Source organism: Perca flavescens, chromosome 6, assembly GCF_004354835.1.
Source record: "Perca flavescens isolate YP-PL-M2 chromosome 6, PFLA_1.0, whole genome shotgun sequence".
In the NCBI taxonomy this organism is placed as follows: domain Eukaryota; kingdom Metazoa; phylum Chordata; class Actinopteri; order Perciformes; family Percidae; genus Perca; species Perca flavescens.
In genome coordinates this window covers 7,997,539-8,012,784 of record NC_041336.1, presented here as the reverse complement: position 1 = coordinate 8,012,784, position 15,246 = coordinate 7,997,539, and the positions used below count along the sequence as shown (strand labels likewise).

At 40.3% G+C, this 15,246-nt stretch overlaps 1 protein-coding gene across 1 annotated transcript; it reads left to right on the top strand.

The window, feature by feature from the left end:
* The first annotated feature begins 9,565 nt into the window (after positions 1–9,565).
* On the top strand, positions 9,566–12,900 carry s100a1 (S100 calcium binding protein A1). Its single transcript, XM_028580231.1, has 3 exons — positions 9,566–9,724; positions 11,509–11,659; positions 12,547–12,900. Exons 2-3 carry the CDS (start codon positions 11,519–11,521, stop codon positions 12,727–12,729), a joined length of 324 nt encoding a protein of 107 aa, XP_028436032.1. The 5' UTR covers positions 9,566–9,724; positions 11,509–11,518; the 3' UTR covers positions 12,730–12,900.
* Positions 12,901–15,246: the final 2,346 nt, after the last annotated feature.

The following is a 15,246-nucleotide window of genomic DNA, read 5'->3' as shown; positions in this document are numbered from 1 at the left end:
TTTTTTACAGTTTAATGTCACATTGATTATAAAATTTTTCGACATGTTTTTAAATTCCTTTTTAATGCACCTTTGTACAACAAAAAACAAAAACTGGCAAGACTTTAAATACTACAGGTAAAAATCATTGAACTTCTTCTTTCTTCATTTGTTTGTGTCCGACTGTATGTGTGTGTGTTTGAATCTGTAATAAAGACACATATCTACTCTGTAATGTCAGCCTTTCAGGAAATATCTGACGCGATGAAGACGAAGATATGATTTTTTACCACCAGTTACAGGTTTTTCAGTCTGTTAAATCTGCCATGAAAACTGCCTGAAAGGATTCCATTGACTCTTTGGGAAATTCGCTTGTTGGTCAATTTAGCTTTTACATGTTACTACACAGAAGGAAGGCCAAAATCAATAGCCGTGTCTCTGGTAAACATCTCAGTCCTGTGCACGCGCTGATGTGAAGGCATATCATATAGAGGACTAGCTGCCTACAGGCAAGGAACATTGTCTTGAGGAAGAAGAAAAGCTTTTTGTTGTTTTTATTTTCTACTGACCCCCAAACATTGACCTACATTTCTAAAAAAGTTAAAGAAATAGTTCAACATTTTGAGCTTATTTGCCTTTTTGAAAAGAGTTAGATAAGAAGATGGGCATTACTCACACTTTTTTAAAATCTATTCTTTTCCCCAGAATCAGTTCTTTTCTTTTTACCAATAATTTACTTGAATATTTTCTGTTTATACAGTACCGCTGACGGTGACTACATCATATCAGTTTCCAGCAAAACAGACAAAGCAGAAAATGCATTTTACTGTATGTGCTTCTTTACATAATAAATAAATGTCAGACTGACTGACTGACAGATTCTCTTAGAAAACAATTTGTTTTTAGAAATGACTTATGATATTTTGTTTCTTGAAGTGTATTCATACCTGCAAACTAGTCGCCGTTTTGATTGGGAAAATGTCATCCACGTGAATCGTGTAGCTCTGAAGAGTTTTTATTTTTGGGGGGAGGGGGGTCCAAGACCCGAGGCAGAGAGAGAGAGAGAGAGAGAGAGAGAGAGAGAGAGAGAGAGAGGTGTCCTCATAAAAGTTAAAACATTTAGAGACCGACAACCCCGTTAACATTCCCTGATGGGTAATTTTATTAAATATATAGATTTTAATGGGAGGGAATTACATATAGGCTATTTGTCGGCTTCTTGAGCCGTGTGTTGCCAATGCGCACATCGGTTTGAATTATGTTTTTATAGTTTTGTATTTGCCCTCACGATGGCTTCCCACTGCCAGGGTTACAACTGAAATTAAAGCTGCGAGCAGTGATGGACGGGCCCTCGCGCCTTTGTGCGCATCGGGGTTAGCGTCGGACGCCGCTCCTTGTGACCGTGCATTTGCGCGGCACTCAGACACCGTAAATCGTCAACAATGAAAAGGGAACTCCCCGCCGAGTTCAATGATACCTCACACAAGACTCTACGTCATACAGTTCATTAGCTGTGAAAGGGGGCGTGGGCAAAGTATAGGGGGTGGGCCAAACCTTTACCAATAAAAAAAGAAGTCTCTCCTGAGTTCATTGATACCTCACATAAGACTCTACCTTAAACGGGTCATCATTTATGAAAGGGGGCGTGGCTTAAACATAGGGTAGCGGGACAAACCATCACCAATGAAGAAGGAAGTCTCTGCTGAGTTCAATGACACCTCAAACAAGACTCTACTCTTTGGCCTGTAGTCCTCAGGTCTGGACCCTTGTCAATCGTGAGACATTTTGGGCAGATAGGACAACGTACACTCAAGTTACAACATTTTCTTTGTTCATCGCTAAACACTCAAAATGGCCACGCTGTCTGACAAAAAGTTTTTCTTTTAATAACTTTTCATCGTTAAGGTGTTGGGATGGTACGGACCAAGTTTGAAGTCCATCGGATGAAATCTCTAGGAGGAGTTTGTTAAAGTATAGCACCTTGACTTTTAGGCCTACTTCCTGTTGCCAGTAGGGGGCGCTATGACTTTAAGTAAATATCGGCTTTTATTTGTCCTCAAAGTTGGACTCTTATGAATCCTGAAAAGTTTCGAGCCAGTTGGACAACGTACACTCGAGTTACACCCACTTCCTGTTTTGTTGGCGAAACGCACAAAATGGCCGCCCTGCCACGGCCACGCTCTATGACGAAAAGTTTTTCTTTTAACAACTTTTCATCTTTAATGTCTTAAAATGGCACAGACCGAGTTTGAAGTTGATCGGATGAAATTTCTAGGCGGAGTTTGTTAAAGTACGACATGTGGAAATTCGCACTAATTTCGAACTTAGAAATCAAAATGGCGGACTTCCTGTTGGGTTTAGGGTATGGCTCTAATGACGTTGTTTGTACATCTTGACATGTTACATTTGTGTACCAAGTTCCGTGAGTCTACGTTAAATAATGTTTTTTAACTTTCTAGGGGGTGCTAGCGAGCCATTTTTGCGCGCCTATTCCTGAAACCCTTAACATACGTAAATTTTCACCAGACTTGATGCGACGGCCAATTTTGGTGAGTTTTTGAATATGTTAAGCCCCTCAAAAAGGCAATTCATTTGGTGTAATAATAATTCCTTCAGTTTCAATAGGGCCTTCGCTCGGGCCCTAATAATAGGCTAGCAACGACAGTTTATGGAAAGCACAAGTGTAATTATGGTCAGATCTTGTGCCTGACTGATGGGGAAGTGATATTGATAAGCGTTGTGATTTACGCATTTACAGCGTTGGCTATTTTTTTGCCAGCTTTCCTTCCTGTTTTAGGAAGCAGCGACTGTATTGAGTTTTGCCTGTAAAACCCGTGTCTGTGTTCTTCATATTTATGTAGAATTATTATAATTTGCTTCTTATGTAAAATATGCGGCTCTGGTAGATGTTTGTGATTGGTCATGATGTGCAAACACTCTTGTGAACGTGCGTTGCGCGCGCCACTGGATTGGGAAACCCCGGGTTGATTGAACTAGTTGTTAAAGTGATGGTTCGGAGTAATTTTACCCTAGGGTCCTTTGCACCATGACCTCGAGCCAAACACCCCCCCAGAAGCTTTTTTCAGCTGGGTCGAACACTGGGAGAGTTAGCGTAGAGTAGCGTTATCAGCTGAATAGCTTAGCGCAGGGGCTAATGGACCCAGGTTTGTATCTCGTAAGTTACCCCACTAATAATGCCCGAAATGATACCAAACGTCTACACTAGTACAAGTAGGTTATTCACTCATAAAACAATGGATTGGAAAGTTTGTAAGTACACCAGAAGTTTATTTAAATAACACTTGCCTGTTGGCTTCTCGTCTCTGCTGCTGCTGCTGCTGCTGCTGCTGCTGCTGATGTTGCTACTGTGAGTGCTTAGGGCCGCCTACAAATTACAACACCGAAAAGAGACACAACAAAAATATTTATTAATTTAATGATTAAATAAGGTAATGTCTCCAAACTTACCTCAATTATAACTTGTCTCCTGCTAGATATACTACAGCACTTACTTTAAAAAAAAAAAGTTAAATTAATAAATATTTTTGTTGTATCTCTTTTCGGTGTTGTAATTTGTAGACGTCCCTAAGCACTCGTCTTACTGCCGGCAGCAGCAGCAACAACAGCAGAGAGCAGAAGCAAGCAGGTAAGTGTTATTTACATAAACTTCTTAAACCTACAAACTTTCCAATCTATCGTTTTATGAATGCATAACCTATTTGTACTACTGTAGAAGTTTGGTATCACTTCGGGCATTATTAGTGGGGTCATTTACGAGATACAAACCTGGGTCCATTAGCCCCTGCGCTAAGCTTTTCAGCTGATAAAGCTACTCTACACTAACTCTCCCAATGTTCGACCCAGGTGAAAAAAGTTTCTGAGGGGGGGTTTGGCTCGAGGTCATGATGCAAAGGACCCTAGGGTGAAATTACTCCAAACCATCACTTTAACCACCGTCGTGACACAGCTTAAAGGTGAATTATACTAGCTGCACCCAAGGTGACGCGCGCGATTGTGACGACAAAATTACGTAATATCCTGCCAGCGCGCCCGATTTACGGCGCGCGAGCAGAGGTCGCGCACAGCTCTTTTTTTTCAACAGCGCACGACAAAGCGGAAACAGGAGGCCTGAACAACTTCGCCGACAACCAGATACCAGGACTCTCACAGTGACTGCAAGTCTGTCTGGTAAACTTACTGGGTTAAGATGAGCTCTTTTATGGTGAATGAAAGGCTTGATCCGACCAAGTAGGATTGACGGCAATGCTGCTGCCAGTTGCAACTGCAACTAGTGTCGCAAGCCCCAGCGCAGGTATAAATAGTTACAGCTATTTCATGATGTCACAGATGGGCTGCAGTTACTGTAAAACGCGCTTTACCCAGGATCGCGGTTGTTAGGGATAGTGAAGCCGGGTAACTGAAAGAAATCCAGGGCATGTTGATCTTGATTCTTAGTACAGGTCTCTGGTGTTAATACTGCACCGGTGCCTTAACGACCGGTATCTACCGGGCCGAATAGCAACGTGGATTTTGGTGCCTTATTTAGGTGCCACTTAAATGTCTGTGCTTCTCTCTGATGCTCCAAAAACGGATGTTAGAGGGAACAGAAACATCGCCGCACGGGACGCTAGTCAACACTACACTTGGCAGCAGGTAACGTTAGCATACCATTAGCTAGCAGCTGGAGTAAACACGGTTAAAATGCTGACAGCTAAATGGTGTAAAAGTATGTCTGTATTTCACTGGAGAGGATTCCAACAACAGTCTATAGCTGCCGTTGTCTGAAAAACAACACAGACTCAGCCTCGCCAGCTTCATGGTGCATTCAAATTTTGTCAATTTTGTCGTATTGTTATTACATTTTTAATACATCATTTAATTTAAAATATATATATATATATAGAGAGAGAGAGAGAGAGAAAATAAAAACATGCCTAAGGTTTGGATGTTTTCAAAAAGCACCATTATAGAGCTCAAATTCAAATCAGATTTTACATTTTGTATATTTGTCAAGCAATAAAGCTACGCAGGGTCAACTTCAAAGGCTTAAATGCCAGAGTTTGAGGATGACTTCTTGCAATTTTTTCAGATGAATAGGCCTATATAATATAATAATATAGGCCTATTCATCTGACAAAATTCTGAATAGAAGGCATATTGGCATGTAACACAAATTTACAAATTTAAGTATTACAATTATTGTGTGCAGAACCATATATGCAAAGGAGACATGTTTATATTTTATGCAGACTATTGTATTTCTGTATTCTCTGCCCTGTTAAAATACAGTATGTGTCTCATTTGTATTAGGCCTACTTGTTAAATGCTGAACATTAATAATTCTTGTATTTATGTATTATTTTGCAACTCAATAATAGTCATGACTGTAAACGTGTGATTATGTTAGATGATTGTCACTTATCCACTACTTGTGGATCTCTGCAGCTGGTTTTAGACCAACTCTGATCAGTAATCAGAGATGGTTGCTTTGGTTTCGCACACAAAAGAGAGTTGAGAAGCTCCAGTTGGTCTCAGTTAATCAAGTCAACGAAAGGGTTTCATCTTTACTTTTCCTCAAATCAAGAATAGAAAATCTGGCTCAGGTTTCCATTAATAATGTAGCAAAAATGTTGAATTGGAAACATTACTTTGTTTCAAGATAATGCCAGACCATTAAAGAAATGTTTTATTCTCAAAGTTTGCACTGCCACAGGAAATAACTTCACAGTAAAATAATGTGCTGTGTACATTTGTGCTTGTGTGCCGAGAAGCAAATCGTGCCTGATGATCTCATTCTGCAAATGTTGTGATGTCACAAGGTTGGACCCAAAAGCAGGACACTGACACAGAGTTAGGTGAAGTTTAAGGTCTATTGCAGGTCAACAGAGAATGCAGAGGAAAAGATGCCTGGCTGAGGCACAGGGCAGAGGGGAGGGGGAGGGGAGCAGTTAATGTTTGGCTAGGGAAACAACATGAGGACAGTTCTCAGAATGAACTAGTGAGGCCTGAAACAAACGACTACCGCAGTAGTTGAGACAACAATCTGAGTCAGAGAAGAGCAGGCGTTGTTTGAGCTGATTGCAGCAGGTGTGTTGGAATAGCAGGGGAGCCAGAGGTGATGAGGAGATTGATGACAGCCCTCTAGAGCAGTGGTTCTCAAACTTTTGTCAATAATGTACCCCTTTTGAATTGTTTCTTTAAGCCAAGTACCCCCTGACCTGCGGCAATCATTTTTTAATTATTGAAAAAGTCTATATAAAGAGGAACAATACAGTGCTGTCAGCGATAAATTTACTAAACAACAGCCTTGTAACTAAAAAAAACATTTAAATGCTGATGAGAAGAGGAGACAAAAACTGTAAAAAAAGACAAAACCTTGGAAAAGATGGTAGAAAGAAGGAAGGAAGCAAGGCAAGAATAGGTCAAAAATAGTATAAAAAACTTCAAAAACAATGACATAACTTTGAAAAAAGCTAAAAAGTAGGACAGTAGAAGGAAGGAATCATAACAGTACACGGGGTGACGTATCCAGAGCGTACTCATATGCTTAGCTACCAGCGGAGCTAACTGGTAGATTAAACTCTTGCCGTATCAAGTCGTCAAAACAGCAAAAACGTCCTTCTTACAAAGAAAAACGATCTTCTGTTCCTCTTTTAGACAAAAAGCCAAGTCTAACTCGATCATTGTAGCGGCCAAAGCCGTATCAAACAACTGGTGTTCATCCGTAGCCATCTTGCGATGTTAACTAATGACTTCAACATCGCAGCGCTGTCGTCATCTGTTTTGCTCGCCTCTGGCCCGCCTATGTCAGATACACCAATGTGATTGGTGCAGCTAGGCTACAAGGGCATAGTTAATGAGCATAATTAATGAATGCCAGAGTGACTCGCTGAGCAAATTCAAATTGTGCTCTCGCAAGAACTCTGGATTTCCAGGGTAATGAGTCTGCCAAATAAATAAAGATAAATTTATAATAAATAAATGAGATATTAGCTGAATCTCATCACCCTTATTTGATTTTCTCCTCGACTCCTTGGCTGAACTGGAAGTTGTTCTGTCCCTCCTCGGTGAAGGCCTTCTCAAAACTCTCATTTCTGCCCCGAGGAGCGAGCATCAAGGAGGGGATCATCGAGGAGATATAGCCGAGGATACACGAGAGCAGCCTTCCTGGAAGCCTTGCAGCTGAAGGAGTTGCTACTCCGCACATACAACTGGCAAATTCATGTGACGCTTCAGAGGAAAGGATGTTTCATCCCTTTTAAAACACATTTACTTGCGTCTCTCCCATGCCCCCCGATGGGAGGGACTAAGACGCGAGGAAAGGAGGCAAGTGGAGGCAACGAGGAGGCAATTCAAGCGGGGACTGCCCATTTCTCCGATGCTCCATTGTTCCGACCTCTCAGTAACCCGAAAAATTTCCTTTGGTCCTACAGCCCACTAGTCCGACATCTCTTTGGTGGCGAGATTACGAATCCAGCTATGGCCACGCCAAGACCCGCCCTACAAAGCAGCTTGATTGGTTGGGGTTAGGCATTTGACCTCAAGTGGTTAAGGTTAGGATAGCCGATTGGTCAGGGGATAGGACCTGTACAGATGGGGTTACCTTGTGTAAACATGGACGCCTGGCCAATAAATGCTATTGAAGGGTGGGTCTTGGCGTGGCCATAGTGGGATTCGTAATATCTTTGATGGAAGTCGGACTAGTGGGCTGTAGGACCAAAGGGAATTTTTCGGGTTATTGAGGGGTCGGAACAATGGAGCGTCGGAGAAATGACATGGCACCATTTAACCCTTGTGTTGTCTTCCCGTCAACCTTGAAAAATATATATAAAGCATATAAAATATCGTAATAAAACAAAAATTGAAGTCAACACAAGGGTTAAGCAACATGAGATGCAGCGAAGGACTCAACCTCCTCCTCCACTTGCCTCCCTTCCTCGCATCTAGCTATCGCCCCGAAAATGTGAAACGAGCTCCCTCCGTGTGAGGACGGCTCCCACGCTGCCTTTTTTAATCACGTCGAAAGACTCATTTATACTCACTGGCTTTTGAGATTTTTCCTTGTCCATGACTTTATTGTGTCTCTCTGTGTTTATCAGTCCCTGGGTTTTATTTTTTTATTATATAACATGCTGTCTCTGTTAGTCTGACCCTTTTTGCTTATTAATGTGCTGCACTATATGGAGGATATATCCTCCATAACACTATGGCTCAACTTTGTTGTTTTTAAATGTGCTTCATAAAGAAAGTTGGATTGGAGAAGACACAGGGAAGTGGGAAACACAAAGGAGGAAATACTGGAGCACAGCCAGTATTGCTGACTGCTGTGACCTTTTTTTTCAATTTTCAGTCCTGTATCAAATGTACATTAGTCTTGAGCACTGAGGCCCCAAGTTAAACTTTTAGAAGCATGCAAATATCCATGATGCTTTTATATTGGTCACCTGGAGATACTGATGCAAATCAACCCCAATGGTTTGCATTCAGTGAAAAGATGATTTCACTTGACTGGCCTGAACTTAATTTGTATTGCTAGTTGCACCAGTGGTTCAAGCATAATCATTTCCCTAATTGCAAATGATGTTGCAGGAAAGCATTAGTCACACCTAATAAACATAAGCGAGGCATGAACACGGGCAGCACACAGGGCAGAGCTATGGCAGGAAAAAGGAAGGGATTGCTTCAACCTATTTCTTGATATAAATAAACACAACAGCTAAGAACACAGTGGGAAAATAGGTGAATATATATGGCCTGTATATACAGGGTGCCGTTTGAGGAAAAAAAGCAGAGGCGGGGATGTTTTTTGATCATGCACATCAAAGCCAAACATGCAAGAATGAGATCCCCCTTTCAGTACCATGGATATAGTGCCACTAGGCCAGCCATGCCAAAACACATAATGATGAATAAGTTATCAAAAATTCTGCTGAGGCAGGGATATAAAGACCAGAAAGGTAGAAATCCCACATCCCCCGTGGAAAATTACACCTTGCACCCTGTATGCATGTAGTGGTACCCTATGCATTGTAAACATTTATGTTTACTATATATATATATATATATATATATATATATATATATATATATATATTATTTTAGGTTATATATGTGTATGTGTGTGATGTTTAAATATATGGAATGAAAGTCTGAATATATTGAATGAGCCTTAAATATATTGAATGAAAGTTTGAATATATTTATTGAACCTTTTCTTTTTCTTTTGCATGTTGGGGGTTGATGTATATAGACAGATAGAAAGGTATTATGTTGGGAGCTTAGACATTTGGAAAATTCTGTTAATTGTTCCAGAATTCAAACTTTCAGAAAGTGTCCCAATTTAACACTACTCACCCTACTTTAAATTTGTACCTAAGGACAGTGCTTGAGTAAATCTCCATTCCATCACTGCTGGTTACTTCTTTTTGTTAATTACTAACATAGGTAGTGTGTGTGTGGGGGGGCCTTATGTGCAGGGTTCCATTAAACACGCTGGCTTGTAATTTCCACTCCTTGGACCTTAATGCTCACATCCGTGTGATAACTCGCAGCTGTGTCTCATCAGCTGTAATAAAACACCCGTGGTGACCTTACATGGACTGGCCTGCAGCTCACCTGTGCTGTCCGGAGGGAGGTGCCTATCTGATTCTGATTGCTTTGCACACAGGTGAGAGGAGCCCATATATAACTCATGAGAAGAGAGCTGAAGCCACTTCCATCAGCAGCTGTTAGCATCACTATTCAGGTGAGTGCCTGTGGGGTCCTTTGTCATTTAACTATGGATTATCAAAAGCTTTAATAATGAGCTTGATCACATCTGCCAGGTTAGCGTTCTAAAAAAAATACAAAATCTGCTAAAGCGGGACCATGGTAAGACATAGCCTATGTTGTGTGTTTTTCATTGGGAGTGGCATCTGCAGTCTGGTTTTAACATTTCCAAAATGTTCATGCTTTTAGTCTCTCAGTTAATGAACTCCAACTTTGCACTGGCATTCGAAGGCTTTTAATTAGCTCCCCTGATCGCAGCGGGTATAAATGATTAACGGCAATCATTGAGACTAATTAAGGGAATGTGATGTAGCATGTGTGGTTGTCTAAATGTAGATTCTGAGTTAGTCACTCAGACTATCACATAGGCTACGCAGACTGTAGAGCAGCCCTGCATTATTAACGTGAGCACGTCTCCAGTCATCGATAAGCATCGTCAGACCTTTTAGATGATGAAACATGACCGGAGTTATTCCTCGACATTAGGGCGTCAGGAAGTTTATGGACTGTAATGCAAGCCACGATTTTAGATTTCTGGTTTTATGTGAAAGCTACCCTGTGGGTGGTCTGTCCTTTTGTCCTCCCTCCCCTGAATCATTGAGGGTGGAGGTGAAATGACTCAGCCCCCTGTAGCAGCTTCTCAAGTGTCTGACGGCTGAGGGGCAGGTGTAAGGTTAGATATTTAAACCGTTTAACTCTTGGCTCTCATTCATGACCTTCCAACTTTTTTTTTTATTTATTTATTTTTTGGCCTCAAGCTGAGTTTGGCACATGTATCAGCATGTTGGGTGTGTTTTTTTTTTTTTTTTTTTTTTTTTTTTTTTTTTTTAAAACCAGAGTTTGGTTCATTAGTAGGGCTGGGTACCAAATTAGATACTTTTCAGGCACTGACCGAATTGCCTCCTTAATATACCGAAATAATGCATCTTTCAATCCCTCATAGGGGATGGGGACAACAACCCCCCCCCCCCCTTCCCATAAGCAAAGCTGGCCAGTGTAATGAAGTCAGTGTAAATGCTTTGGCAAACAAATATTTTAAGATGTGCACAATTCTTGAATTTTTCTTGTCTTCATTTAAAAAAAAAAAAAAAAAAAAAATCAAGTTCAGTGTTTTGAATCTGCAGAAACTTTTGAACAATACAGCAGATTAATTAATCAATATGTAAATCTATTGATAAAGATACTTGCATGCAGAAAAGGGACATTGTTATGGAACAATTCACCAGAATGCAGGAAATTAAAGTTTTTTTTTTTTAAAAGGACTCAAAGTACAAGTAACTAAAAATGTACTTGGTTGCCTTTCACAAATTTCAGTTCCCCTCTTTTGTTTGTGCGATTACCCATCAAAACATAATGTTTTCCCACATGACAAAACAGAATGTCTTGTATTTTCCTTTTTCCAATTTCTGCATCCATTGTGTGCCAGTAGATAAAAGACCTGACTGAAACATCTTACCCTCTTGCCTTCAGCAACACCTCCACATCTTTGTCAACCTGATAACTGTAGTTCTATCTATATTCTTGCACTCAAGTCTTCTGCACCAGAGCTAATGTAGGCTGCTGTTCCTTTACATGCATCTGAAACACACTTTGTTTGGTTTTTGATAGTTTTAATAGACTAAAACACAGATCAAAAACACGGAAATACACAACATTGCTGAAATGCCGTTTTTTACTTTTTATATTTTTAAGACTTCAACTGTTAATGTTTTTAATAAGGGATTCTTCTTTTATTTGTCTTTATTTTTTTTATTTTTGAAGGATTTAAAAAATGTGTTCCCACCTGCAAACTTCTATGGAGGGCCTCATCGCAGTGTTCCACTCCTACTCTGGAAAAGAAGGGGACAAGTACAAGCTGAGCAAAGCCGAGCTTAAGAACCTGTTGCAGGGAGAACTCTCTGAATTCCTGGCAGTGAGTAGGCTATCTTTGGTCACTCTGGTCTTGCATTGCCATATCTGTCTCCTCATCCCTGGAATATGGTCTTATCTATTCTTGAATTTGGGGGGGGAAGAGAAATGTTCAGTCTGCGTCAATTAGATTTCTTTAAAGAAATCCCAATGCGACAGTGTCTTGCAAAAATAGATGGCTGAAGAGGAGGGACAAAGCAGATTCCTGCAATGCTCATCCAGTAAGCGATATTATTGACTAGACTGTAATCAAAAGTTGTCACAATACATTAAAAACTAAGGACACTCAAAGAGCACAGACTTCTGCCAAGGCATGCCTTTTTTTTTTTTTTTTTTTTAAATAAATCATGCCAACAGACAAACCAAGCTGAAAACCTAAGGTGGAGGTAATTGCATACGAGAGGTATGTCTTTTCTGGGTGAATTAACCAAATAAACTTATTACTTTATCTAAAAATCACAAATGAGTAGTTTTTTTATAAAACAAATGTTGGTTGCACATCTTGGCCAATGAAGATGGAAATTAAGGCATTTCCGTTTTGTGAATTGCAGATTTATGATGAATACAACACTTTTTCCAAACTTAAAGTGTAAGGACCAATTGCAACATTAATTGAACAACCCGCAATGGGTTGTGGGATACTTCAGTAGGTTCTGGGACTATTTAGTCTCAGTCTGACAGATTTGGACTACTCATGAATTTCGTTTTGTTCCAGAGATATTAATACGAAATAAATTAATGGAAGAATGTGCCACTTACTGTAGAACTAATCGGTTACGAGCAGTTCTTGCATGAGCCCCATTGTTCAGTTCTCAGGAATGAGATTTGATCTTGTGAAACTTAATTCTCTCTGGATTGATTTTATTTTCATCATGATGCTTCTGTTTGTAGGCCAGCAAGGACCCCATGGTGGTCGAGAAGATTATGCAAGAACTGGATGAAAACAAGGACGGTGAAGTGGACTTCCAGGAGTTTGTCGTTCTGGTTGCTGCACTGACAGTCGCCTGCAATGACTTCTTCATAGACGAGAATGAAAGCCGCATGAAATGCAAGAAGGATGCTGGTTCTAAGTGAGAAAAGTCCCATTGAATCAATAACCCCATCTTTACAATTGTGTAAAAGTGTCATTTTAGGGATGCACATTAATCCCGGCACCTTTGTAATGTTGCAAGAGACCTCACTGGAAACAACTAAATTCTTTTTGTCTATGAAAAGTCATCTTAATAAAAAATGTCATCTGGTTTTCACCTGTCTCTTATTGTAAGAAGCTGCTGGACGTTGTAGTGTCTTTAAGGAATAGTTTGGTATTTTTGAATTGGGGTTATATGAGGTACTTATCAACTGTCAAGTATTAGCTACAATACTCAGTTTGGTGACCGACCAGGAGTACTGACACAGAAGCTAAGTGATGTACTGCTATGGATGCAGGCTGAAGCTAAACCTTTAAAATAAAAGTCCTACCAAAACGTTAGTTTGGATTCCCTTGTCTGACCGCAAAGTAAAGCGGTAAATTCATTTAGCTGCTGCCCCCTTCAGCAGCAGTAGCAGACATTGCTTGGCTTTGGTGTCTTGTACTTTTTGGCTTGCGTCTCTTATCCCTAAGAACATTTTACAGACTCTTATTAGAGCGTTCTGTCCCCTTGAGTCAGAGCCTAAGTTTGAAACCTTTGAAGTCAAGACTTCAGACTGCAGGTTTACATCCAGGTAGGTTTCTGATTCATCAGTAACGGTCATTAGCGTCACTGAGCCAATAAGAATGAACCTGCTTCTACCAAGCTCTAATACTGGTGGTTGGCTGTTTACACGTCGTTGAGTCATGCAGAGATGGGGCTGACGTAGGAGCTGAGCAATAAGTATTGTTCAGGAACCAGTATTGAAGTCAAAGTATCAGTACTGAACCTTTTTGGACAATACCCAGCCCTTTTAATTAGTGACTTGCACCACATGCTTTTCATTTCTTAAATAAATCTAACCTTTTTGGTTTATGTTCTCGAGAACCTTCAGTTCCAGTGGTGGAAGAAGTATTCCGATCCTTAAAATGCTCATAGTTTGCTCATTTTCAGGTTCATAATTGTATTTAGAGGTTGCCCCAGAATGTTTTACATGGTTTAATTTTCAAAAACACTTTTGTTGTACTACACATTGCTGCAGCTCCTTTCACCCTGTGTGTTGAGCTCTCTGTTTAAGCTACAGCGTTAGGCATCACACGTCAGTACCATCTTTGTTGGGAGTCGCACATGCGCAGTACATGGGTAAGGACAACTTCCCAGTCAGAGTATGAGGGCGTGCCACGCTAGCAGCTAAGCGAGCATTATAACGTGTGTTACAAAGTGACCAAGTTTGTCTCTGAAGTAAAGGCTGGACTACAATAGAGCTGTTTGGAGCAGTTAGTGAATAGTGTTTTCTGTTGGAGGTGTTAAGTCCCTTTGGGCTTTTTCACTTTGTAAACTTATAACGTGCACAAAAAAGATATATAACATAATAAAGGAAAGGGCAAAAAGCATAATATGAGCACTTTAAAAATACGTTTCTGATTTATGTCAATTGCACTTTGAAACCTGAGTAATTTAAGACCCGTTCAGATGTGGAACAGACTTTGAGCACCACCCAGTGTCTGACGGGCGTAATTCATGTCAGCCAGCTGTCGAGGTCTTGACGTCATTCCTTTCTCAATCCAACAGTGCGGTGCACATCCAGCAGCTCAGCTCCTGTTTTTATTCCGAAAGGAAGACGCTTGCACATTAAACGCCGTCAGTCCTGGATGCTCTGAGACATTCATCAGACACACCCTGACTAGTTGATACAATAGACTTTTGTTGAAGCAACACAATGCAGGCGTTTATGAGAGCATTTGCAAACATTTAAATTCTCATCTAAAAATATCTTGTCTTTGTACAGATAGGGTTGCATTACATTTATACATCAGGTGCTTGATGACTCTTGCTTTGACCTTTTTGATTCAATAATGCATTCCTGTGAAATGAGATGTTTACTAGTCAGAAAAAAAAAATACTGAGCCGTCTGTAAATTATGTTAATTGTAATTCATCTTACAGAAAAACACATACAGTCATCTCTTGGCCCAGCGTTTACTGACTCACTTTAAAAAACGACTGTGCACAGATTGTTACAGCATGCACAGGACTTTGTGGTGGATTATTTCACACGTTCAAAATTCAACTTTTAGCATACCTTTCGGCAGCACAAAATTATTTTCAGTATCGATTAATATAATGTTTTTATTAAGAGATTCAAGTCAGAAATCATGGAAAAGTGGCTCTAAGTGTCTCCTTTAGTCTGAGTATTCAAACCAAAGGTACCAGTTAAATCCCTCAATACAAGTTAACTGTTAGCGGATTCCTAAAAATATCTGTGGTTCTTTATCTGATGATATTTGAAGAGAAATTTGGAGAGCTTTTTGCTGAAGACTGGAAGTGCGTATGCTAATACTAATCACAGCAACACTGAAGATGTTGACATTTCACTTCAAAAGCATCTGCTGGTTACATCGCAGTCAGTCAGCTTATAATGAAATGGACATCTTGACTCAGACTGCAGCAGAGACGTGCGACAGGCGGCCCTGCATCCTCTG

Excerpts from the sequence above, each read along its gene's own strand:
- s100a1 (XM_028580231.1), top strand. The coding sequence starts at position 11,519 with ATGTGTTCCCACCTGCAAACTTCTATGGAGGGCCTCATCGCAGTGTTC. Across the intron at positions 11,660-12,546 it reads AACTCTCTGAATTCCTGGCA|GCCAGCAAGGACCCCATGGT; the intron begins GTGAGTAGGCTA and ends TTCTGTTTGTAG.